General features: G+C 44.6%; 1 protein-coding gene across 1 annotated transcript in view; it reads left to right on the forward strand.

The window, feature by feature from the left end:
- Nucleotides 1–4: 4 nt before the first annotated feature.
- tep1 (telomerase-associated protein 1) overlaps nt 5–27,044 on the forward strand; it is a 53,463-nt gene continuing 26,423 nt past the window's right edge. Inside the window, exons 1-24 of the mRNA XM_083654094.1 lie at nt 5–104; nt 796–1,328; nt 2,540–2,725; nt 4,340–4,489; nt 5,897–6,061; nt 8,575–8,712; nt 8,830–8,901; nt 10,143–10,273; nt 10,872–11,029; nt 11,630–11,739; nt 12,474–12,552; nt 14,864–15,056; nt 16,156–16,402; nt 16,469–16,552; nt 18,253–18,468; nt 18,858–18,979; nt 21,234–21,302; nt 22,255–22,398; nt 23,791–24,082; nt 24,248–24,369; nt 25,030–25,143; nt 25,610–25,727; nt 25,924–26,112; nt 26,741–26,928. Of these exons, the coding sequence (XP_083510220.1) occupies nt 798–1,328; nt 2,540–2,725; nt 4,340–4,489; nt 5,897–6,061; nt 8,575–8,712; nt 8,830–8,901; nt 10,143–10,273; nt 10,872–11,029; nt 11,630–11,739; nt 12,474–12,552; nt 14,864–15,056; nt 16,156–16,402; nt 16,469–16,552; nt 18,253–18,468; nt 18,858–18,979; nt 21,234–21,302; nt 22,255–22,398; nt 23,791–24,082; nt 24,248–24,369; nt 25,030–25,143; nt 25,610–25,727; nt 25,924–26,112; nt 26,741–26,928 (3,818 nt within the window). The 5' untranslated portion in view covers nt 5–104; nt 796–797. The remainder of the gene's footprint in view (nt 105–795; nt 1,329–2,539; nt 2,726–4,339; nt 4,490–5,896; nt 6,062–8,574; nt 8,713–8,829; nt 8,902–10,142; nt 10,274–10,871; nt 11,030–11,629; nt 11,740–12,473; nt 12,553–14,863; nt 15,057–16,155; nt 16,403–16,468; nt 16,553–18,252; nt 18,469–18,857; nt 18,980–21,233; nt 21,303–22,254; nt 22,399–23,790; nt 24,083–24,247; nt 24,370–25,029; nt 25,144–25,609; nt 25,728–25,923; nt 26,113–26,740; nt 26,929–27,044) is intronic.

The raw sequence follows: 27,044 nt of genomic DNA on the forward strand, positions 1-27,044 counted from the left end.
ACGACGCTACATCACCGCTATATAAAAAGCTAACTTTATACGGTATTGGACAGATTGAACACCGGCCTGCTCGTAGAGGTGGAAGTTCAACCGTGTGGTTTACGGTAAGTTCACATTGGACTTGGTACTTGACTTGGTAACCACCACGCCTACACAGTACTATGCAAACTGACTGAGTCATGACATTATAGTCAATGGTAATTTCATTCACTGAGCTATATAAAGATTTCACTACCCAGAAAAACAGTAGCTAGCTAGGTACCAGCTTGCCTAAATGCTAGGATGGTTTCTCTCTTTGAAGTCAAGTACAGTAATAGCAGTCAAATATGACAGCAGTACAGTAGAATGGGTTTATTCTTTCCATCAAGTGTTCTAAGTGCATTCCTGTAGCTCTATCATTTATTTGTTTACATTTGTAAGGATCGATGTCATTTTTACACATAACTCTAGTTCTGTACACAAGTTATTTTTGCTTGTTTCCTATTGTAGCAGACTGTTCTGTATGTTAATGTCCACTTCCTCTGCCGATTTAATTTGCAGCATTATGATTGGGCCTGACAGCAGTCTGTTGGGCGTCTCTGGCTGACTGTATGCAAACTTTGTCCTCTTTTTATTGTCTTTGTCTTAGAAATGCCCGTATGTGAGCACACACCTTAACTGTAATAGTGCAGCGATCCCCTGTTCAAACACTTAGTGGAATGCTGCTGAACGGCTGTCCAGGGTGGAGACAGTGATTTTTGTTTATCTATGGTTTTCTAGAAGCCTTTGACCCTCGGTTGACGTCTTTCTCCACAGAGATGAGGGCGCTGACTTTGCTGCAGGTGGACGTGGCTCCTGGAGAGAAGCCGTCCGCGTTGAGCAGAAGCCTTTTCTCCAACTACGCTCCTCCCAGTCTGGAGAACAAGCTCCTGGCCCAGGCCCCCTCGCTGATGCCTCAGCCCGCTTCTCGACTCTCCTCCCTGGCATCGGAACGCTCCTCCTGCCCCTCCCTCCAGCCCTCCAGCCTGTCTTCCACCACATCCTCCTTTCTCCTCTCCTCCTCCTCCTCCTCCTCTCCTTCCTTCACATCTCCCCTCCTTAGCACCCAGAACAGGCTCCTAACTAGAGACCTGACCCTCCTCCCCTCTGCTGTCCCTGCTTCTCTCCCCCATGGCTCTCTGCTCTCTACTTCCCTGGCCGGCGGCACTCTGCTCAGCTGCTCCTCTCACCTCCCTTCCTCATCCCTCTATCCTGGTCTGGGTGGAGAGCAGAAGATGGAGGATGGAGGAAACGAAGGAGGAGAGGAAATATCTGAGGAGATGCAGTCCTGTGGTGAAGCAATGATTGTGGTACTTGAAATGTTCTTCCAATTTGTGTGTGTGTGTGTGTGTGTGTGTGTGTGTGTGTGTGTGTGTGTGTGTGTGTGTGTGTGTGTGTGTGTGTGTGTGTGTGTGTGTGTGTGTGTGTGTGTGTGTGTGTGCCTGCGTGCGTGTGTGTGTGTGTTTGTGTTGTCTTGATTTGATGTATGAAGAGAAGACTTGAAGTTGAGACTTGACTTGAATGGAGGGTGTTAGAGAATGGAATTTGACCACTCCTCATCTGCAATATGATAATTATAACAGCTTAAATAAACCAAATTAATGAAACCATGAGCCAGGAAGATGTCTTATAGAAGTATATTAAAAACCATACATTCTCTGGCAATCTGCATTGTCAGAGGACTGAATCTCAATGTACACATCTGATCATGTCATACAGAGTCCAAATATTCAGTGATGACTGACAGTTTGACATGCTTTATACTGTAAGGAGGAAAAGCAGAGAGGAGGGGGGATGAACTTTGGAAATGTGTGTGCGTCGTGCAGTCTGACAGGGAAACTGTTATCAGTTGTTATGGAACTCGATGCACTGTCCAAGACTTCAGCAAAAGAGAGAAGTCCTCAATGCCACGGGTGAATCTATATGTGTGAGATGTCATGTTAACTCATAGCATTAATTATGCGTATGCAATTATTAGCTTATTGATTAGGAAGTGCCCATGGAACTTATATTTTCTCCAACAGAGGGTCTGGTGACTTGTGCTTTGATGACTAGAAAACCTGAAGACTTGAAAATGTTCCTAAAGGCTTGACAAAAGATGTGTTTGTGTAAATGACTTTGAGTGAAAGTGATGAGTTTTTCATCTCGCAATTACTAAATTTTTATTATTTTTTCTGATTTTCTATGGAAGGCTTGAATATATTGAAGTTGAAACTGACTATAGAAATCAAACTCACCAAGGTTTGATCCTATTAAAACCATATAGCTTTGAAAAGTCCTAGATATTTTGTTTTCTTTAGATATCAACTTGATACTGTGACAGTGACACCCTATTTGTTCTGACTTGACTTGGCGCTCTACATTTAGACTTGAGACTTGACATTAATAACATGGTCTTAACTTTGACTTGAGTTGGTGTTGTACCTTTTAGATTTGGGTCTTGACTTCTCAAATCAAATCCCAAGTCTAAAAACCCGGCCTATTGCATGGCTTATGTTCTCCACTTGTTCTGTGTCGACAGCATTTGGAGGAAGACGACGGTGTGTCGCCTGCGGAGGACCAGCCCGACCTGACCACCAAGCTACCGGTCCTGCAGACAGAGGGGGGCGACCAGGAGGGAGACCAGACGGTACCCATCAGGCAGGAGGAGTTTGCTGAAATGGAGAGAGGAAAAGAGGAAGCTGAAGAGGAACTGAAGGATAAAAAGGTAAGAGAGTATATTCTACAGTGGATATTAGTAGAAATAGCCTCCTTTCAGATTCAGACAAAGCTGGATTAACTTGAATCAGGTAATACTGAGTGTCGCCAAAGCGTATTACAATAGTACAGGAGCAAATCAGATGCAGTACAGATGGATATGGTACAGCAGGCCTATTCAACCGGCGGCCCGCGGGACGGATACGGCCCGTTTGAATTTTGATCCGGCCCGCCAGAGTTTGATATTAAAAAAAAAAAATTGGGTGGGGGACAAAGATCTATGACTGGCCCGGGAGAAGCTTTTATATTTCATTTTTCCTTGTTTGTTACATTACAGTGTTTGATTTTCATCATAATCTGGTTTTCCATAATAATAATAAGTTCAGTGTTTATGCCTGTGTTGCTGTCTGTTGTAGTGTAAAACGACTAAAGGGAGAGTAGGTGGTTACATGAAAGTAAGTGAGAAAAGGAGAAGATACTGAGTAATGACATCACAACAGTATAATCCTAATGTTAATTTAAAATTAAATATTCTTCTAAATATGGATCAAAGTTAAAAAAAACATAAAATTTTCTTTGTCGAGATTCCCTTCCTTACAGCACCCCCTATTTAATAATAGTTCCAGCACGGCTGCGAAAATGTGGTGGCGGGTTGTGTCAAGTGTACATATATAATGGCTCGGGGAACGGTCCGGCCCCTGGCCCCTTAGGTTTCTGACAATGTGGCCCCCTGAACAATTTAGTTGAATAGCCCTGTGGTACAGTAAACTAAAGGATAGGCAAATTCGGTAATGATAGGAACTTTTCCCCCATATCATTATATGTCATGCTATGGACAATCCATAGATTCATATGTAATGCGTCATAAATAATTTAGTCACTACTTACTGTATCATCCCTGAGCTTATTAGCCTGGTGTCCAGCCCATAGGTATAAGGTAAAGTAAAGGTAAAGTCCCACTGATTGTCACACAATGTGTGAAATTTGTTCTCCGCATTTGACCCATCCCCTGGGGGAGCGGTGAGCGGCAGCGTGCGCCGCGCTCGGGAATCACATGGTGATTTAACCCCCCAATTCCAACACTTTGATGCTGAGTGCCAAGCAGGAAGGCAAATGGGTCCCATTTTTATAGTCTTTGGTATGACTCGGCCGGGGATCGAACTCACAACCTCCCAGTCTCAGGGCGGACACTCAGACCACAAGGCCACTGAGCTGGTATCGCGGTTTTCAGCACTCTTCGAATTTGGAATGAATCGCCATGCAAATTTGAATGCATGCAAATCACCATGCAAAATCAAAGGGTGCTGAAAACTTCCATTCATAGAGGCTGGACACCACACACGCTACTGTATGAGATTATAACACAATGAAACATATCTGGTAGCAAGTAACAGTTTTCTCCTCCACAAGAGCCAGTGGAGTTTGAATGAATGAATAGAAATGAGGGAATTGCACTTTGTCATTTTGGGAAGTGTGTTTCTCTTTGCCCTGTATGTGAGATGTGTTTGTCATGGTAACCTGTGTAATGTGTCTCTGCTGTATGTTTATTGTACTTGGCGACCAAAGCGATTCAGATCGCTCTGACTTGTGAACACATGCTTGGTTGGCTTGGTCTGCTCCCCAGTATCTCCTGCTGAACGCGGTGTGCTGCTCCCTGGTCAATAAGAGCAAGGCTCCAGGCCAGGAGGAATGGGACTCAGACGGCAGTGTGTGGACCAGGATCACAAACCTGGCTAAGGACATCTCCGCCTCTGACCCAGAGTTTCTTCTCAAGGTGTGTGTGTGTGTGTGCGTGCACGTGTATGTGTGCACATGCATGCGTGTGCGTGTGTGTCCTATGCAGTGTGTCTCCTCTAATTTTATGCAGCTATGTGGAGCTTGGGGCGATAATTCTAGTTTTGTCCCATATCTGTCGCTGTTTGGGTCTAAGCTAGGGGTGGACAATAAATACAATACCATTATATACTGTGATAAAGTCTGCCTCAATGATAATGATGTATAGATTTATGATATTTTCAAATATACATTATTTACAGCATCAGTCACTGACTCATGCAGAGCCCGTTCATTACAGGCCACTGAGTCAGTCTAATACGTTCAAGCAGAATACACAGTAGAGGCCATTTACACCTGGCATTAACATGCGTTTTCTGCCATCAGATTGCAATCAGATTGTGTTTGAGCACTTGAAATGCCAGGTGTAAACGCCCCCAAGACACATTGAAGAAGGATTGCAAATGCAATCTGATCGGCCAAACCACCTCCGGAGGTGGTCAGGGATGCATTGTGTACCGATTGAACACAAGTGTAAATGCAATGTGTCCTCTCAATCTGGATACAGCAACTGTATGCGGATTGAGAGGACAACCATTTTGGGTGTTAATAAGTTATCTGGATGGTATCTTGATCAGGAAAAACGCATGTTAACGCCTGTTAACATGTTAAGGTGTAAATGAAATCAGGCGAATGTGGTCAAGCACAACCAGATTGCAATCTGATCGCAGAAAATGCATGTTAACGCCAGGTGTAAATGGCCTCGTAGACTTGGCATCCATTGTGACATAAATTGGCTTTGGTGGCAGTTTTATATTATAGTAAAACTGAATTACTAAGAATTATAAGTGCTAATTGTAATTTCACATTTTACATTCACCTTATGTAGCCCCGCCCACTTGACTCGTTTGTGTTATGACTTCCTGTTCAAAACGCCGGCTGTTTTACCTGCTCAAACCAGAGATTGTCTCTGGTCAAAGCTGGTGACTCGCTGAAAGCAGGCTGCCGGGATAAGCTCTGCCACAGGAGGTGTCAACTCGGTTCCGATTTGTGTTTACACTTCCTGTTAGTCTCTCAAGCCAGACTGTCTCTTCTACATAAGGTGAATAGCAGTCATGGTCATTTCCTTGCTTAGGGCATTTTCTTAAGCAATTTTCATTTATTATTCACTATGCAGAGGCGGAGCAGTGGAGATTTGTAGCGATGGAAAAGTTCCTCTGACATTTACAACATAACAAACTTCAATATAACAGTGAAAATAAGCAAAGCAGAGGGACACTTCACAGTGCAACAGACACTTAATGGGCTAAGATGATCAAATGATTCATATCCAGTCATACACATGTGTTAGTAACTATTCATACACACAGCCATAGATAGTATATTTGTTCTTTCTTTCCCCATCCAGGTGGCAGTGTACACCAGACAGGAACTGAACATCCGCATCACAGCCAACTTCCTATTGGCTCTGGCTGCCAACCAGCCGTCTACCAAGTCACATGTCCGCAGATACTTCTGTGCTGCTGTCCAGCTGCCGTCTGATTGGCTGGAAGTGGTCAGAATTTACAGCACAGTAAGTCTTAGCCGCAGACTTGGGGAAGCTTGAAGTTCAGCCTCTGGACTGAAGACTCTGAGTCACCAGTGTGTCAGTGTGTCAGTGTGTCGGTGTGTCAGTGTAGTGTGTGAGAGCTTCAAATCATCATCATCATCTATATAAAATTGAGTAAGTGGGCTCTGTCTTCTTCTTCTTCTTCTTCTTATGGCTTTCCGGCAGACTGGATGCCTTGCGGCACATTGCTGCCTCTCGCAGTTAGGGAATATGCTTTCTCTTCTCACCCAAACACAATTGTCTGATTTTGCTGAAATGCATCCCTCAGTATTTCATCAGTCTCCGCTCCAGACACGTGCACCTGTTCCAGGAGTGGGCTCTTGCCCCACATTGTGAGATTTGGGATGATTTTGGTCAGTAATGATGTCACTGATTATGTCACAATGTCTATGACCTACAGCATCAGGGATGTCACTTGAGCACTTGATGTCAGTGATGGTCACTCGAGCAATTGTGATGTCACTGATAATGTCAGTGTCTATGACATCATCAGTCAATGTGTGGACTCTACTTTTCTCTCACTACTGATCACTCACTGATGTCATCAGTGATGCGAAGTTATGATGTGATCAGTGATGGTCAAACGAGCAATTGTGATGTCATCAGTGAGTGATGTCATCAGTGATGCAAAGTGGCGCAATTGTGCGCTGCACATGCCAATAGACCAGTTTCTTTTAGTGTAAAGAATTACAGGTACATTTAAGAACATGTTCTCACGTAGGGTTATCTGAGCTACCAACAAGCACATTATCAAATCTACTGTACAGTCTGTAACTGCATTACAATCAGGGGTGTAGTGGAGGTTAAACGCGGTTTACCCACCCCTTTGAAATGAGGCAGAGAGCTTACTCACCTATTTTCAGATCAACTGTATCAATCAATGAGGGCAAACAAGGTGGGTAAACTACTCACCTTGGATAGTTTACCCACCTCTGTATTTATCACTACACCCCTGATTACAATTGAGGCAACTGTGCAATTCTCTAGTCTAGTCTATAGTCAAGCAAAGGTAATGAAAATAGCTGACCATTTGATTAATACAGATAACATGAATAGGCTACTTAATATTTAACTTTCTCCTGAAACCTGGTACCTCTTAGCCTTCACAAGTGCATCCCATTGGATTGAAGGACTTCTCAGTGCAATGTTCACACTTTGCAAAGTCATCCTTTGGGCCGGATTGGCCCCTTTGGGCCCCCGGGCCGCATGTTTGGTCTATGAGCTGATAGAATGGGCCGGATTGAACCAGATAGAGCAGGGCAACTGTGTCATTTGATAGTTTATGGGTGAGTTTGTTAGAGATAGTTACCGGTAGATCAAATTCACAACACCCTGGATACAGCGATGCTGCATTCTCATGTGGAAATCCCAGATGTTCTTGACGACAAAATCCAACTCTACACCACAGATAGATATTTACCTTTTATATGTTGTTCTTGCCACCACCTGCCATGCTTTGGTGTGTTAGATCTTCCTCAGTGTCCCCATGTATTTGAAGTTGCTGATGCTATGAATCATGGTCAGTTTGGACACTTGCAGATTTCCCATTTAGTGGGAAAAGCACCTCAAAGTCCCTGAGACATTAGCTCAGGAGGTAGAGCTGTCGCCTGGGAATCGGAAGGTTCCCGGTTCAAGGATGGCTCCTCCCGGCAGTGTGCCGAAGTGTCTTTGAGCAAGACACTGAACCCCTAACTGCTCCCGATGAGCTAGCCTGGGTAAACCCAGCAGCCAGTGACCTGCTCTCAGACAGACCCTGCTCACTAGTCACAAGCAGGTCTGAGAGCAGGTCACGTGGGGGCTGGGTTTACCCAGGCTACCCATGAGCAGTTAGCGCCCTGCATGGCTGCAGACGCCGTCGGTGAGTGAATGGGTGAATCATGTGAGGTATTCATGTAAAAGCGCTTTGGGTAGTCGATAGACTATATAAAATGCGCTCTATAAATACAGTCCATTTACCATTTACCATCATCCTGCTTTTTCTACTCCTCTTCAAACCCCAAGGAGTGACTCATTCTTATTCCAAAAAAGCGAATGTTTTGTTGATTTGTCCTGAAACGGTAAAAAGCTAATGCTTTGAATTCTCAGCACTGTCTGCTAGTACTAAACTGACTGATCTACGTCTCTTAACAGTGACACTACTAAACAGTTACACATTAATGAGTGGACTCAGTCTTTTTTTTGGGGTGGGGGGCAGGGGGGGGCATACAAGTCTATTTGGACTGGCATTGCCACCAAAAGCCCCCCCCCCCCCCCCCCCAGCTCTGACTGTATATTTGTTGCTTTGACTGTTTATTTTGATGTGAGAGTACGAGGTCTCCTATCATCAGCCCATCTCTTTGCCTGGGTCCAGAACCTTGGACTCCGCCCACTCCACTGAGTTGAGTCTTGGCTGACTGTGGGATTGTAACGAGCTGATATCAGGCCAGCCATCTCTCTCTCTGTTCTGTCCAATCTAAACAGTGTTTCTCTGTCTCCAGTGCTTCAGTCGCTCCCTGCCAGCCTGCCTGAAGAAGGCCATGGCCGACAAGTTCAAGCAGTTCAGCGAGTATCAGCTGGCCAAGTACAACACACGCAAGCACCGCTGCAAACACAGCCGCAAAAAGCCCAAAGGCAAGGTACAGAGGACATGAGTTTGGTCACTATTTTATTATTTTTATTTGACCAGTCTGATGGTCCCATGGAAAGAAAATTGTCCCTGTTAGCCTCTGTCACTGCTCTCTCTCCGCTTTCAGAAACCAACCAATAAACAGCTGGAAGAGTGGGCAAACATGCTCAGATCAGATGCAAGTATGCTGAAGAAGTTTGTGAGTCTATTTTCATAAATTATTGTTGTTGTTTTTGCATATTGTTAAAATATACATATGTATTCATAGGATAGTTTTACTGTGTAATTTGATGCAGCAATGGTGCAAAAAACAACAACATTGCTAAAACAATTTTTCCGTAAAAAAAAAAAAATTAATTCCATGCACTGCATTGAGCCCATACTTATTAGTGTTTTGTTTTATAGCAGAGGTTTTCAAAGTGGGAGGCGGGCCTCCCCATGGGGCTCAAGCAGTTTCAGGGGAGGCTCAGTGTATGGAAGCTCGTTAGTTATTACATTAGTTATCAAAAGGAGATCACATAGAATAGCCTAAATGTGTGTGGTTTGGTTAAAGACCCCCTAAAGTCATGTTTCAAGATGTGTATAAAATACACTACTATTAATAATAATTTGTGTCTGATGGTTAAATTATCTTGTTAAAATCCTTAAAATGACTTCCCCTCCTTCTCCCTCATTTAGAAATCCAAAGCAACCAATCAGAGTTATCTCAAACATAACTAGCCAATCACAGAATACAACATGGGCTTTGCAATACATTCTCACTTGTTGTGACAAAGTGATGACAAGGGTTCCTGACCGATCTGCAGTATATGACGAGTTGGGAGTGAGAATGTGTTTGGCCTTTAACTACTGAATACTGGACAGGGATTGGCTCCCAGATTTGTGATGTCACAAATCTTGCTTGTTGAAAACGGCCTTTTTAGGGAGCTGTGAGAAACGTTCCACTCTCAGAAGATGATTGTGGAAACAGCCTTCTAGTGTCAAACTCTGCATAGACATCATTCTGCACAGTGAAGCTCAGACATCCAACTGTAGGAACATGAAGAAAAACAGATTTTTGACTTTAGGGGGCCTTTAAAGATAGTTCAGAGATACAGTAGTTTTGGGGGAATTTCACACTTTTTCTCACCTTCCCAGAGTCAGAAACAAATAAATGCCTTCAGACATACTTTTTTTATGTATTTGGTGTAGTCTAAAGTATGTCAAACATCAATATCAGGCTATCTTGCCTCAGTTGTTGGGTGTCTATGGGATCAAATAACATAATCAGGATCCAATAGGCCTCCAGGAATTGAGCGAGGGGGGTGTATTTTTCAAAACTTTGTCTGGGGGGAGGCCCACAGTCTCAGACTTTGAAAACCACTATTTTATAGGAACATCAGGCTACATTGTACTATTTTGTGTGTGTGTGTGTGTGTGTGTGTGTGTGTGTGTGTGTAGCTGCAAACGGAGGCTCAGAGCAGGCCAGCTGTGGTGGACAAGAAGCAGAGTCAGTTCAGTATAAAGAAGATGATCAAGAAGCTCCACATTAAAGAACCAGCCCAGCATGTTATGGCCATACTGGGAAGAAAGTAAGACACACACACACACACACACACACACACACACACACACACACACACACACACACACACACACACACACACACACACACACACACACACACAGAGACAGACAGACACACAGATTTTAGTAACATGTGGCCCAAATGGGAGTATTTTCACATGGAGCTAGCTCAAGCTAAATACCACACACTGGCTATCGGAACGTTTGTGTCCTGAAATTCCCTCGATTCGCTCTTGTACCACCCCAATTTCCTGCAAAAATATATGTAAATATGCACATATGCACATTGATCTGTCGCTGTACATCTGAATGAACTATGGTAATGCTGTGGGCCCTGTTCGACTGACTTGCAGTATATTCTTCAAAGGAAACGGGATTTAAATTACCTTCAGGTGTTTATGCTTCATTTATTATACACCTGGAAAGTAGCAAGGGAGACACGTTCCATAATTCCATCTCAGTTGTTCCCGAGGCGGGTGACTTACCACTTGACTACCTCTGGGCATGTCCCACGTGCAGCTTTAAACTACACTGTGATGTGTGCGTGCGTGTGTGTTTGTGTGTGTATCTGTGTGTGTGTGTGTGTGTGTGTGTCTCTCGCAGGTATCCGTGCGACCTGAAGGCGTTCACCCACAGCGGGCTGAGTGGTGCGTGGGACAGGGAGAGAGCCGGGACGCGGATGAGGCTGAAGGAGCCTGAGACGTGGGAGCGTCTGCTCAGTCAGCAGGGCAACAAAGCCGCCACCTGGGAGAAGCTCATAGGTAAGCTCAGTATGAACCAGTGGGCCATATAGCTCATTTCACCTTTCATAACAATTGTAAGGGGGGGGGGGGAGGGGGGGGGGGTGCAAAGTTGACATTTTCTGGGAAACGGAAAGGTCAGATTGCGATGCCTTTTAAAGGACGATATTTTTTCACCCCGAATCCAACGCCGCCACCCGTGAGTCTATCTGAGTTACGGTTTGCGGAGATACATCCGCCTGCCTGCAGGGCTACAGGAGACAGATATACTGTACATGTAGAGGACAGCGGTGGGTTGGGAGTTCCAAGTCACTGACCAAACACTCTATTTCAGTGATTGCTGTCAGAATATAGAGCCATTTAACACTTATTTTAACACAAAAACATCGCTGAATGCAGCTTTAACTGAGCATGCATGCATACTCTTTTCAAGCAATTCTGTACACATGTGCAAATCACTTTGTCACACACACACACACACACACACACACACACACACACACACACACACACACACATGATTGTGCTCTTGCATACAGTATCTAATACACTTTGGAACAGTCAAACACAGAAACACACACATGCTCAACTCACACATTATTAAATATTTCTACTGTCCAGACAACAAGTCTCTTCCCTTCATGGCCATGCTGAGGAACCTGAGGAACATGATCACCCAGGGCATCAGTGAGACTCATCACCGGAAGATCCTCAGCAGACTGACCAATAAGGTGAGTCTCTCAACCCCATAGTGAAGCAGACTGACCAATAAGGTGAGTCTCTCAACCCCATAGTGAAGCAGACTGACTAGTAAGGTGAGGCTCTCAACCCCATAGTGAAGCAGACTGACCAGTAAGGTGAGGCTCTCAACCCCATAGTGAAGCAGACTGACCAGTAAGGTGAGGCTCTCAACCCCATAGTGAAGCAGACTGACCAGTAAGGTGAGGCTCTCAACCCCATAGTGAAGCAGACTGACCAGTAAGGTGAGGCTCTCAACCCCATAGTGAAGCAGACTGACCAGTAAGGTGAGGCTCTCAACCCCATAGTGAAGCAGACTGACCAGTAAGGTGAGGCTCCCAACCCCATAGTGAAGCAGACTGACCAGTAAGGTGAGGCTCTCAACCCCATAGTGAAGCAGACTGACCAGTAAGGTGAGGCTCTCAACCCCATAGTGAAGCAGACTGACCAGTAAGGTGAGGCTCTCAACCCCATAGTGAAGCAGACTGACCAGTAAGGTGAGGCTCTCAACCCCATAGTGAAGCAGACTGACCAATAATTGTTGTTGTTGTTGTTGTATTATGAACTGTTGTGTACAACTCTGGTTGTTGAGAGCTGTTGTGTGTAACTGTCTGGTTGTATTAAGAGCTGTTGTGTGCAACTGTCTGGTTGCAATGGGCTGTTGTGTGTAACTGTCTCATTATAATGAGCTGTTGTGTGTAACTGTCTGGTTGTGATCTGATCATAGAAAGCCGTCATTCAGAGCAGACAGTTTCCCTTCAGATTCCTCGCTGCCTACAAAGTCATCATGGAGCTGAACAGTTTGGGTGAGCTACACACATGCGTGCGCACACACACACACACACACACACACACACACACACACACACACACACACACACACACACACACACACACACACACACCTGCCAACATTAGTATTTAGCCACCTTCGTGACAAGCTAGCATGACATGGTTGGTACCAGTGAATGCCTTGAGTCTTCTAGTTTCATATGCTACCAGAAACTTCACTCTGGGTTTAAAACTGAGCCTTTGAAAGCCAATTTTCAAAATCGTGATATGGTCGGGGAAACACTGGGAGACCCATCATTTAAGTCTTTCAATGAAGAATAAATTGCAAAAAAATAATAATTCTTCAATTCAATTCAAACTTCATTCAGGACACAGCTTAGGGGGGTCCATAGAACAACAAACACCAAACACAGAATAGAAATATATAAAAAATAGAGCTATAGAGAGAAACAGATTATAAAAGCACAGGTATTACAGTTGTTCCACCATGGTCATTTTACATACATGCTAAAGCGCCGGTGGTTCCACAATTTGGATGAGAACCTGACAGCTCAGAACAGGGTTGGTTAACACTGAAATAATACTGTTTGCAGAGTCTGTTAACCTACATCTGTAAATGAGGTTTGGTATTACAGCTGAACAGGTGGGTACATTTATGTCTACAAACATTTGACTGGCGCTACACCTTCTTGGGGCTTTAAGCAGCAGCCTCATGCTGTCATTATAGGCCATTGAAAGTCTCCGCATGCTGCCTTTTCTGTAGTTCCGCCACAAGTGGGCAGTATACAGCGGGGTACAGTACGCTTTAAAAAGAGCAATCTTCACCGCCATGTTCGCTTGTGCGTACATCTTACAACACTGTCTGGACTGTCTGCACATGTCCCTATCATCAGATAGGTCGTTGGTTATGTAATGTCCTAAGTATTTAGCCTCATTACATCCTTTAAGAGAAACATTTAAATGAATGAATTAATATAATTGAAAGAAAATACAACTTTATTGCAGGTTTTATATAGAATATAGGTAGTATATACCTGCATAGTTTGTATATAGCTGTAGTTTTTTTTTTACATATTTTATTTTATAATTTTCAGAACATGGAAAACAAAAACAGGCTCAGACAAAAAACAAAAACAAACAAAACATACATATACCAATATTAATATTACAAAATAGCGCTACCAGCCGCATCAAGTTCCCATGTGCTTGTAAGAAATGTGCGTGGAATCCCATGCAAGGGGTCCATGAGAAGTCAGCCGAGCAAGTTACCGTACTTGTCGTTCTTAACCTCATTTAAGTAGTCTAGAAATGGCTCCCAGATTATTGTGAATTTCCTACATGAATTGGTCCTCAGGAACCGAAGTCTCTCCATATGTATAACTGAGACCATGTCCGTCAGCCACAGCTGAAAAGCAGGTGGAGAGGGGGACTTCCACTCCTTCAAAATGAGTCTCTTGGCGATAGTCGTCTCCTGCGTCAGAGACTGTTGTATAGCCGTAGGGAGGAGCAGAGAGGACTCTGAGCAGCCGAAGATGGCGAGCTCCGCCTCCGGCTGAAGGGTCACTTTATAAGCCTTAGAGTACCAATCAAATATTTTGGCCCAGAATCCAGACAGTGAAGGACAAAACCAAAAAGCATGGGATAGTGTACCCTCTGACACCTATCACATAGTGGTGAGACAGAAGGGTAGATCTTGTGCAACCTGGACTTTGAATAATGAAGACGATGAGTGACCTTAAATTGGATCAGTTGGTGTCTGCTGTTAACTGAACAGAGCTGGACTATAGATAGACTCCTGTCCCATATAATTTCAGACAAGTCAACATCAAGTTCGTATATAGCTGTAGTTAAGGAAGAACAGTGAAATGACTTGCCAATATATAATATTTAACAAAAGCCCAATATCAGGCCAAATATATTGATCTAACCTAGGGCTGGCTGATACTAGACTAGACATCGTCTTAGATTTTGGATATGGTAATATTGTGATATGGTATAAGTGCTTTTAAAGGCTGCATTACAGTAAAATTATGTAGCTAATTTCCTCAACTTAGCAGACTGTTCTAGCTGTTCTATTGTCGTTGCCCCCTGTTATTTTGTGAAAGCACCAATAGTCAACCATACAATGTTGTCACAATCTCGATATCGAGGTATTTGCATAACAAATATTGTGATATTTGATTTTGTCCATATCGCCCAGCCCTAATCTAACCCTACATAACAAAGTGTAACCCCAACGTATAATATGTAAATATGTTATATATAAATATATAACAAATGCACACGTGGCATATTTGAGTGAGTGTTTGCCTGGCTCTCCTGCAGCCTCGGCCTCTCAGAAGGCGCTCACCCCCTGTAAGGAGATTTTGAAAGGCATCCTGAAGAAGGTTCCTCAGAGCAAGCGCTTCAAGAGCCTGGGCTGGGACACGGCCCACAGGAGGAGGCTGAGGATGGCACTGGGCGTACCCTTTGTCTGCAGACAGTACAGCCTAAAGAAGGCCCAGCTACAGAAAGCCAAGTAAGTATATGTACCGTACACTAGAGACTGTTCACTTTGCACCAAAGCGTCAACAAAGACGAAAAAGAAAAGAAAATCATCTTGCAGGTTACCACTTATAGCAATTTGTTTTATTTATTTATTTACTTAATTATTTATTTATTTATTTATGCAAGTTTTTAGCGGGGGTTCCTATCTGGAGGAAACCCCAGGGGAGCACGGGGAGAACATGCAAACTCCACACAGAAAGGTGCTTTTTGACGAGCCCACCTGGGCCGTAAGGCACTGAGGACACGGGGATGGGGACACACCCTCAGCACCCACACAGCGTCCCAGGCGTGAATCGAACCCAGGACCTTCTTGCTGTGAGGTGACAGCGCTACCACTTTGCCACCGTGCCCCTGTAGCATTTTGTTTTTGCCCATGTCCTCCTCGTTGCCTCGTTGCCATGTCTGTTGGTTGTCTTGATTGACAAAATTCATGGTTCGGTTCAATACACAGTGGTGTCACGGCTCGGTACGTTTTCGATAAAAGTAGAAATGCCAGAGAAATTTCCTTGATCCCCCCCCCCCCCCCCTAATTATTTATTTTATTATTTTGACATGTTACAAAAAGCAAGATACCGGGTGCTCACATTGCAAAGTCCTGGTGGATACAAGGTGCTCTTGAAGTTAAATAATCAACTTGAAACAACAGCAAGCCTCTGAGCCTACTTCAGACACACGCGCACAGAGCCAGGAAAATAGTTTAAAATGCCTTTATTTGTTCGGGCATGTCAAAGTATAAAAAACAAAATCAAGAACGCAGACTGGTATCGACCACACAGGGTCTTCGTCAAGGCCTGACTGGAAATAGAGTGTAACACGAGAGGAATGCAGTGATTTCCTAGATAGACAATTAGTCTTGTTATTGGCCTGGTGTGTTAAATTACACCAACAAAACCCTGGGGGGAGGGGGGGGGGGGGGTTGATCAAAAGAAAGAAAACGATTATGATTTTTTTTCACACCTGCCGTATTTTTCGTGTGTGTGTGTGTGTGTGTGTGTGTGTGTGTGTGTGTGTGTGTGTGTGTGTGTGTGTGTGTGTGTGTGTGTGTGTGTGTGTGTGTGTGTGTGTATCAGTCAGAAGCTGTACACCGTGGCTCTGTTGGGCCGCTACCGCGAAGCTCTGGAGACGGCGGTGCAGCTCTCCTGCCGTTACAACGTGCCTCCGCTCCCCGGACGCACCGTCGTCCTGCTCAATGCCGACCTGAGGAGCGACGAGTCCTGGAGCAAGAAACAGGACTTCTGCCTCCCCCCAGACCCTGAGGAGGAGGAGGCGGAGGGGGATGAGGAGGAGGCGGAGGGGGATGAGGAGGATACAGATACAGATACAGATACTTTACAGGAGGAGGGGGATAAGGAGGAGGAGGGGGATGAGGAGGAGGGGGATGAGGAGGAGGCGGAGGGTGAAGATGAAGAGAAAGAGAAGAAAAAGAAGAAGAAAAAAGAAGATGAGCATGACAAGCTCACTCCCTCTGTAAGCGCGCAATGTTTAAGCAATATCACACTCGAGGTTGTGCTGTTGTACTGAATATCAGTATATGATATCCAGCACAACAGCACGCCCTCGAGTGTGATATTACTTTTATACAACAGTTGTACAAAGCTATAGGACCAATCAGCGTGACGTCACTTGCCACACAGAAATGCGGAACCCCGTGGCAGTTAATAGTATGAGTTGTGCCAAACAAATGTTAATATCTCAAAAACTATACATGACATCGCTTATATTTTGACATTCCGAGTGAGAGCAGAAGTAGCTCAAGAGTTTGATATATAATATATGCATGTCGTGTTCAAGTTGTGTGAACTGTCGCAGTTTTTAAAATGTAAACAGAGAGCTGGCTACAGTCTAAGACAGACAAGCCTCGTGCCACTTGGGCTCCATAGGGTTCCATTGCCGTTGCCACCCAGTGACGCGGTTTGTTTGCCGAAATGCTGCTCGGCTGATCCCTCGTATTCAAGTAATAGTAATTTTTTTAAGTAATTTGAGACAACAGATGGTTTTTGCCTGTTATTTGTCTCCACCAAGAAAAACTGTTCCCCCAGGATTGCACTACCAAGTGTTGCCAAGCAACAGGTAAACTGTTTCCCGACTGCAAGCTACGTCCTTTGGAGGTTAGCACAGAAGATTTCAGCGTACCGTTCATACTCGAGGTCAAATGTATCCATATCGCCTTTGGTAGTGCGCTCTGAAAAACGCTGGAAGTACGCTGGGGAGCGCTGATCTCGGTGCACAATTATACAAGGAAGCAGTCTGAAACTAACATTAGTTCAGTGCGGTAGTAGCTTGATAGCTGACAGCTAACATTAGCAAACAAAACGCATACAGCGATTTAGCTCAACACTCACCAGAAATATTAAGTGTCTAGCCAATCAGCTCCCACAATTGAGCCTTTCTGTCTCTGTTGCGATAGTTTTTCCATATGATTAGTTGCCAGAAAAGGAGCACCCGACACCAGCGTCTTTCTGAAAAGTTAAAATATTTTCAGCTGGGAGCGCTGGGAGTTGGGCGCACAAAAACGCCAGAGCGCTGTGAAAATAGACGCTGGGCGCAGCGCACTTTCTCTAGACGTCCGTGTGCGCCCGCATACGCTCGCTCCTCATTGGAAACAACTGAAAAAAGACGCCGGAGCTGATGAAAAGACGCTAGATGGACACAGGCCCTAATCAAGGTTACTCAAGTGGAGTGATATACTTGGAGTGAAGCGTCCCAGTGCTGTTATACTGCATATCAGCACTCATGGAATGCCTCTTGTCCAATCAAATTGCTCGGCCGGAACTAACTGCTGTATAATAGATTCAGTCAGTGTCTCGTCATAGTGTTCAATGGATCAGCGTGGGGTAAATCCTTCCGTTCTTCCAATGCAGCAGAGTTAGCATTTAGCTGCTAGCCCAGCCCAGACAGACAGGATCAGGGATTCAACCCCCGCGGTGAACGTAACATCCGAACAGATGTCTATGTACCTGCTTTTGAATCCACAATCCTGTAGTGTAGAGCCGCAGCACCGTCCTTTGGTGATTCAGCCCATTGAGATATATAGGGGGGTTTACCCCACCTTCTAGTCTCGCGCGCCAGCCGTAGTAACATTTTGTGGGCGTTCCCACACAGACAGACTGTAAATCTATGTTTTATACTGAGCTTTCCCCATTTGTGTCTGCTGTAATTCCTCTCAGATGATGGAGGCGGCAGCTTTGCTGTCTCTGATGATCGGCTACAGCGCCGAGGACGCCAAGCTGTGTTTATTTGACTGGTGTCGCTGTGACGAAGCCAAGCTGCAGTCTGACGCCCTTCTGGATAATGTCAAGAGCGTGATCAAGCGAATGAAGAATTTTGACGGCGCGGAAAAGGCAGATTCTTTCCTCTCCAAAGTGTTCACAAAGAAAAACAAGGTTTGCTTATTCATACATCCATACCCGCTGGGAATGTTTCTGGGATATATTCGGCTGATCCTGAACGACGTCATTATAATCGAAATATCTTTGATTCAAACGGAATGATAGTGTTTTGATCAGTGGTCCTGAACCTGGGGATTTGGGGGATTTGGGTTGCCGTTTCAAATATAGAAATGTTCTATCATAATATGTCCAGTTCTTAGGATAAACACTTTTTACTCGCCAAGTAATAACCATTTCTGAGCTTCCTCCAATGACGAATCAAATGGAAATGCCTCGAAAGGAACAATAAAATTCCAGGCACAAAGGTTGAGAGCTGCTGCTTTAGATGACGGCACAAGCCTTCTCTTGTCACTGCTGCTGACCTGATGTACTTGTGCACCCAGGTGGACAACATCATCGTGGTGGCGGACAGTTGCCTTTATGGAGAAATTGAGTGGGCCATCAACCACTACAGGAAGGAACTGAACAATAAGGCGCTTGTGGTGAAAATCTTCCTGTCAGAAGGGTAACTACCTCACAGACAGTATGCATCGCTTGCACTATATAATAATAAGTACCGGTAAACAGAGCAGGAAATTAACGTTTGGTAACAATTTATATTAAGGTACACAATATTCACCATTAACTAGTAGCTTATTAGCGTGCATATTAGTAGCATATCGACTGTTTATTAGTCATTACAAAGCACTTATTAATGCCTTCTTCTGCATGACCATATTCTACAACTACTCGGCCATTAACTAAGAGTTTCCCCTCAATAACCTCCTAATTACTGCTTATTACTAGTAAGTAACAAAGTTGTAGTACATGAATGGCAAATTTGGCTGGTGGCTTATTAACATAGGTTCCTGTGGTGTTATTCTCAAAGTTTATTTTGGGTTTCCAGGGTCTTTAATATGCTTTGCTCAGTATGGGCTTTACAAAGTGGCAGTACCACATATTCACATTATAATATATAATATTCAAGCATATTCAGATTATAATTCATGTATAATAACTTCCTTACTTACTGAGGTTATTGAGGGAAAACTCTTAGTTATTGGCCTAGTAGTAGAATATGATCATGCAGAATAAGGCATTAATAAGTGTTTTATAATGACTAATAAACAGCCAATATGCTACTAATATGCACGCTAATAAGCAACTAGTTATTGGTGAAAATATGTAGACCTTAATATAAAGTGTTAATTAACTTTTCTGCCCTCTGGCCACAGTCATTGGCCACAACCACAATTTTCCAAATATTGAGGATTTACCTACAAAAGTGGGTGGTAGAAAAAACATATTTGGCTAGAGAGGTTGTTTCTATTTCCCTCTGTGTTGTTAACCCTGTGTTGAGTGCATTTATCCTCATGTTTACCTCTGTGTTGTTGTTTTTTCTTCTTTTTTTCATTTTTTTCATTTATTTTTATTTTTATAAAACAATAAAAACAAGAGAAACAAACCGGCTCAGACACGGGAAAATAAGAGAAAAATACATACATCTTTGACATTTAGCATTGTAACGTGGTGCTGCTAGCCGCATAAGGTGCTTGTGTGCTTGTACAAGATGCAAGGGGTCCATGGGAAACCAGCCGTCACGCCTAGCCTCAGTCACTAGTCACTCTTAAAGTCGAACTGAACCCGTAGTGGCGCGTGGGTCGGAGTCCGTTTCAGACTGAAAACATAACTTGTCTGAGATGACAGGTTGAGAGGCGGGTCATAGTAGCATGTCGATGATTTAATTTGACAAATCTGGGGACTGGCTTTTGGCATTGGCCAATCCCTAGCGAGTTCCACCCCCAAATCAAGTGGGATTCCGCGTGTTGTCGTGCTACGCGAGTGGGATCCGCCGAGTACCAGGCAGCCAGCTACTTGTGTGTGGAACGAGCGGACAATCCGATGCATGGGTGCTGCCCGCCCGCCTGGAATCTCCGAGGGGCGACCCCTGACAACCAGGCTCTCAGGCGCACGCCATTATCGCTATTGCGGTAAATACAATATTCCTGGAATGCGAGTTTTCTCAGACATTACCATTTGATTTATTTAGTATGTTCCATACAATTGGCCAAGTTAGTAGTTAGTTTATGGGCTAGAAATTCTGTCAGATGGCACTAGGCGGCATTTTCTCCTTCATTAGGAAGAGAAAATTATCCCGAAATGAAGATTTGATTGACAGCTGCCATGTCGTGATATGATTGGTTGAAATGGGGTAGACATTTGATAGTACTCGGTGACGTCAGCAAACTGTAGATTACAGTTAATGAAATCTTGAAAAATGAACTTTTGATGTGAAAAAGTGTGAAAAACGAAAGAAATTCGATTTTTGTGATTTTCTTTTGCATACAACCATTATTAAATAGGTGCACTGCATACCCAGGTATTTTAACTAAAATAAAAGTAATTTTTGGGTTCAGCCGACTTTAACCTCGTCAAAGTAAGCCAAAAACGGGTCCCAGATAGTTGAGAACCTTCTAAGCGAGTTAGCTCTCAGGAACCTCAGTCTTTCCATCTCTATAACAGATCATGTCTATCAGCCACACCTGAAAAGAAGGTCAAAATGAGTCTTTTGGCGACTGTTGTCCCCAGGGTCAGAGATTGCTGCACAGCTGTAGGGAAGTTCAGAGGACTCAGCAGCCGAAGATGGCGAGTTCTGCCTCTGACTGCAGGGTTTACCTCTGTGTTGTCAACCCGCCTTTGTTGAATGCATTTGTTCTCATGTTTACCTGTGTTGTTAACCCTGTGTTGAGTGCATTTATCTTCATGTTTACCTGTTGCAGAGACACAACAGAACAAAACCCAGACAGGAATGACGTGATGCTATCCGGCTTCAGCGAACAAATACTCAGGTGAAATGTCCTGTTGTTCATTCTTATCCAAACCAAATGCATCAACCTTCTAGATCAGTGGTTCTCAAAGTGGAGTCTGGGGACTCCCAGGGTTATGCCAGTGATGGCTTCAGTCCTCTCCAATCAGTAACGACTTTGCGATCAGACAACACAGGAGGCGCAGCCCATTTTTCGAACCGCTCTCTCATCGGTGCTACGACCTGTCACTCATTCAATTTCAACCCGCCTTCAAAACCAGCAGTGGCTGGTAACTGGCACAGACTCACTTATGTACGGTAGTATGCGGAGCGCAGCGATTCAACGTAATATTTGAGTCTGGGGAGAGACTATATGCATTGTGACATCATCAGTGACAGTGATGTCATCAGAAGATACGAAGTTGAGCAATTGTGTGCTGTGCATGCTAATAGAGCAGGCGATTGTGCGCTGTGCATGCCAATAGGGCAGGCGAGGCCACACAGCAGCCGAGCCCGCACGGCGGGCGAGCCTAGGGTTGTAATAGAATTACAGAATGTGTGACTGTTGTGCATTATTTTATTTACATTTTTTGTTGTTGAATGTATGTAGCATTATGTCTTTGTTAGGCATCACTGCTTATTGTCTCATGCTGCTATACCTTCAATAAAAAAAAAAACATCACCAATTTTTTTTTTTATGAGTGTTTCAGTCATGGGTTTCATACACTTTCTGGAATGAAACATCTAAAAGCAGAACTCTTATCAGATGGGGGTCCCTGGGACAAAATCGTATCAAACGGGGGGTGCGTGGTCTCATTTGTGTCAATTTAGGGGTCCTTGACATGAAAAAGTTTGAGAACCACTGTCCTAAATAATACAGAAATATTGATCGCAGTCCAATAGCTCCTAAATTCAAACTCTTGGTTTTCCCATGATGCCATAAATCCATGGATAGTCAAAACGGATCTATTCATTCATTCATTCATTCATTTCAGGTTTGTGGCAGAACGAGGATCCTCCAGGCTGCTGGACCATGTGGAGCATTTGGACAAACTACACAACATCCCACCACCAGAGGGAGCTAAACACCCTCAGACTGCCAGCAGTGTGGCCCCAATACCAGCCAGCCCCAAGTTAAGGTATTGTTTCCTCTCTGGACAAAAGAAAACGTTGCTTGTCTTATACTGAGAAGAGTGCAAACATACGCCAATGCTGAACAATTCTCCAGCTTGCTGTTGTTAAACCCAAAATCATCATTCATATTACCGGTACTTACATTTTAAGTTAACTCATTGAGTGCCAGCCACTTTTGGAGAACGGACGCTCCCAGTGCCAGAGTTTCAGAGCGTTTTCAGTGATTTCTCGAGGCCCACAGAATATTGTGTGATATTACTATGTAAACACCGAACACGCACAAAGAACGATGAGACTCTATTGTATCAGCAGCAAAAAAAAGTTTATTGATATCATTTTCCGTTCTTTAGTTATCAGCCGGAGAAGATAGGTCAAAAACAGCAAAAACAGGCGTTTCCATCTAGAAGCTGAGATATTGAGCCTTTTGTGAAATTAAGCATTTCAAGCAAATCACTGACTCTGAAACTAATATTTTCTGACCTGAAACATCTGAACAGTAATTTCCTTCAATATAACAGCACCCCCACCCCCCTCTACTGCAAACTCCTCCTCCGTGGGTGTGTCTTTGGTGGCTCTGCTCCCTCTGCTGCTTGTCAGGCGAGTCTCTGCTGCTTGCGGATCCACGTTCGGAGGCGGCCGCTCGTCGGGGGAGTCTGGATCGGGCTCGCTCGTTTCTGGCTTTTCGGTTGTGAGCTGGGATGAAGCTGCGTCCGATTCTGGGCTTTCTGGGCTTTCTGCTGCGCGTTTCAAAGTGTGCTGCACCCAGAGTCTATTTTCGGAGCCCCCCACCGTTGTGCGCCGGCTCCCAGCGCGACAGCGAAAAGCCAAACCATTCTCATGAGAATGGTTTCATCACGGCTTTTTCTGCTGTTTTTACTCAACTTTCTCTAATCTGGAGAGCACTGTCGCCACCTAATGGGTCGGTAAAATAGGTTATACACATTCAACATGCCCCAAAATTTTACAGGAGATGTATTAGGCGTTGATCCACGTCCCACCGTCAAAAAACGCAATTGACGACAATCGTCGTCATTGGCACTCTACGTTAGTAATCGAATTGACGACGATTGTCGTCATTGGCACTCAATGAGTTAAATTGGAACCAAAAAGGCCCCAATTTGAATGAAATCTACATCTTAGATTCATAATTATGGCTATGAAATGTAAACGGAACAAAAACATTTACTTCTATTCTCTGTTACTCCCCTCTTTTCACAGCCTTTTTTTCCTACCTCCAGCTTACTCCCCCCCCCCCCCCCCCCGCCCCCCCAAGTCTCTTTATTTTCAAATGACAATAAAAATCGTACAATATATTTGCCCAAACCCCCCCTCCCCCAAATTCTCCCCCCTTACTCTTGAACACCGTCTCTCTCTCTCTGGGTGCCTGTGTCCCTCAGGTGGCGAGGCGTGCGTGTGTTCATCTCCTCCACCTTCAGAGACATGCACGCGGAGCGCGACGTCCTGGTGCGCAGCGTATTGCCGGAGCTCCGGCGCCGCGCCGCTCCACACTGCCTCTACCTGCAGGAGGTGGAGCTGCGCTGGGGCGTGACGGAGGAGGAGTCTGGCCGCGCCGCCCAGCTGTGCCTGTCGGAGGTCTGCCGCAGCCAGATGATGGTGGGGATCCTGGGGGAGAGGTACGGCCTGGTGCCCCCCCGACCACACCTGCCCGACCTGCCGCAGTACAGCTGGGTAAGACCTGGCGTTACGAAATGAAATGATAATAATCAGGGTTCTCACGGGTCCTTGAAATCCTTGACATTTTGTGAATTTGACAATTAAAGTTGTATTTGCATGTAAAGCAATGTCCTTTGATAATATAATAATGTAAGATAACACCATTGTCCCTGTGTGCAGCTGGCCTCAGCCCCGGCAGGCCTGTCCATCACAGAGATGGAGATCCGTCAGTTCCAGGCTCTGTACCCCGACACCGCACACAGACGCATGTTCTGCTACTTCAGAGATCCAAACCTCACCAAGTATGAAGTCCCATGCTGACATTCACACCATCACCACTTCTACAGACGTTTCCCCCTTTGCTTACTTTTAATTTAATGAAATACTTCCTGTGTCAAATTTGTCTTGTGTGCAAATAAGTGATCCTTGAGGCTAATCTATGCCATAACATGAGATTCCAGCATGTCCAATTTTCTCCCCCATTGTACTTGGCCAATTTCCCCCTGCCGCCCCGGTTGCTGCTCCACCCTCTGCCGATCTGGTGAGAGCCGTAGACTAGCACCATGCTTCCTCCGACACATGTGTAGTTGCCAGGCACTTCTTTTCACCTGACAGTGGGGAGCTTCACCAGCAGGACGTAGCACGTGGGAGGATCACACTATTCCCACCAGTTCCCTTCCGCCCCGAACAGGCACCCCGACCGACCAGAGGAGGTGCTAGTGCAGCGACCAGGACACACCCTTAATCAGGCTTCCCACCTACAGACAGCCAATCGTGCCTGTATGGACGCCCGGCCAAGCCGGAGGTAACACGGGGCGCGAACATGCGACCCTCGTGTTGGTAGGCAGGGAATCCACCGCTACACTACCCGGACGCGCATGTTGGTTTCTTTGCTATAATGCTGGTTAATAAAGCCAAATATTAATGCATTTTAAGCTGTGATTCCGCCTGTGGTTTCTCAGATCAGTTCCTGTGGCGTGGAGATCAGATTTTGCCCCAGAATCACAGGAGGCTGAATCCAAAATGGCCGACCTGAAGAGTAGGATCCTGGCCAGTGATGTGAAAGTCACTGAGAAGTGAGTGCTTCAGTCATGTTCACAGAAGTACAGGAGAGGCCAAGCTCCATCCTGGACATTTTTTCCATGAAGGCCAAATTTCCTCTTGGATCCAGGATACAGAGTGACATAAAATGTGTAATTTCTAATTTGTGAGGAATATGTTGTACAAAAGAGCTTCACTCCAAAGTGAGATACAGTATCTATCTACAATTTGTAAAAGACAAATACCTCCTTTGACAAATCAATTTCTGGCAAACAAGTAAACCGCATTATGAGTTAATATGCATCCAAAAGTTATCTTGAAACCTGTGCTCACAAGGTAGTTAATATGTTTTAGGATAAAATCATCTGTTTTCGTGACCAATGAATTTGTTGACGCTACATTTTTCCATAATAGAAGATGCATAGCATTTTGGACCCTTAAAATGTTCTACCACAGTAAAATATCACTAACTGATCATACATGTGTCCCTCTCTGTCCCAGTTACCCCTGTGAGTGGGGAGGTGTTGTGGAAGGAAAGCCCTATCTGAAAGGCCTGGAGGACTTTGGCAAGGCGGTGCTGGAGGACCTCTGGACTTCTGTGCTGGAGCAGTTTATAGAAGTCAGTTACTTTGATAATACCGTAGTTATTTTCAGAAAGATATTTTCTGTCCAATCACTTAAGACAATTATCAGTACTGGGCGTTAACGGATTTATGGGATTCATTCAGACTCGAAAAGCTACCCGGGCAATTTTCAACATGCCAAACATACAGCAGATCCAGACAAACATCTTATTTGTATTCTCCGATTGGCAGAAGGATGACAAAGACGAGGCTGCGTCAGCTGTGAGCGAGCAGCAGGTGCACCAGGGGGCGCTGCAGAGGCAGTTCTACGGCCGGGCCAAGCTGCTGGCTGGGGCAGCTGAGAAGGTCCAGCAGGTCCAGGCCAAAGGAGGCATGGTGCTGGTGGAGGGAGCACCTGGAGAGGGCAAAACTGTCTTCATGGTAAATTACTGGCTCAAACACACAAGCCTGTCATTCATGCTAACCTCTTATTATAAGCAGTCAACACTTTTATATGCATTTAATGTGGCAAAATCATGACAACATACCAAACACAGACACACTGCATCTGCAAAGAGGTTAAGTTCACAGAGAGACAGACTAAACAGTAGGGGTGGGGAGGAATCGATACACCATAGTATCGTGATATTTTGTGTGGCAATATATCGTATCGCACGAATGCCAAGTATTGCAATATGTTATTATATAAATTGTCAAGTGCATGCAACCTTTATGACAGTGTTGGTCAGTCTGTCTACTTTACAATTTTGCTGCAATAAAAATGATTGAAGTGATGAACAGACTCATAAATTTATCTTACATAAAACAGATGTCGGCAAAGTTTTTCTTTGATGACATAATTTGCAGTGGGAAAAAAGGTAATAAATTGCAATATATTGCAATACTCAATATATTGCAATACTAGCATATTGCAGTACTATCGTGATAATATCGTATCGTGGGGCATCTGGTGATTCCCACCCCTGCTAAACAGGATAGTTGCTAAATGCCACAAAACGATGACCTCAGAAGGTACCTCAGAATTGAATCCTCACCTCCCTCCATACAGGCCGCTCTAGCAAACGCCCTCAGAACCGGAGAGAAGTCCAAGAAAAAACTGGGCTGTGATGTCATTTCCTACTCTACGTCTGCTAGCCAATCCGCTTGCTCTGTGGAAAACCTTCTGCGATGCATCATCCAGTGGCTGAGGAAAACGAAGGCCACTGAGGAAGAATCGCCCCTTCCTCCATCTTACAAGTAAGTTCAATGGAATCTACTGCTGTGGAAGTTTCCTCCAAGCAGTCCAGGCTAGCTTATGTTGTATTGTTCCTTCAATAAAATGTTTTTACAATCTATGTCCAATCATATGTTTT

The sequence above is a fragment of the Poromitra crassiceps genome (genome assembly GCF_964638095.1).
Source record: "Poromitra crassiceps genome assembly, chromosome: 17".
Taxonomy (NCBI): domain Eukaryota; kingdom Metazoa; phylum Chordata; class Actinopteri; order Beryciformes; family Melamphaidae; genus Poromitra; species Poromitra crassiceps.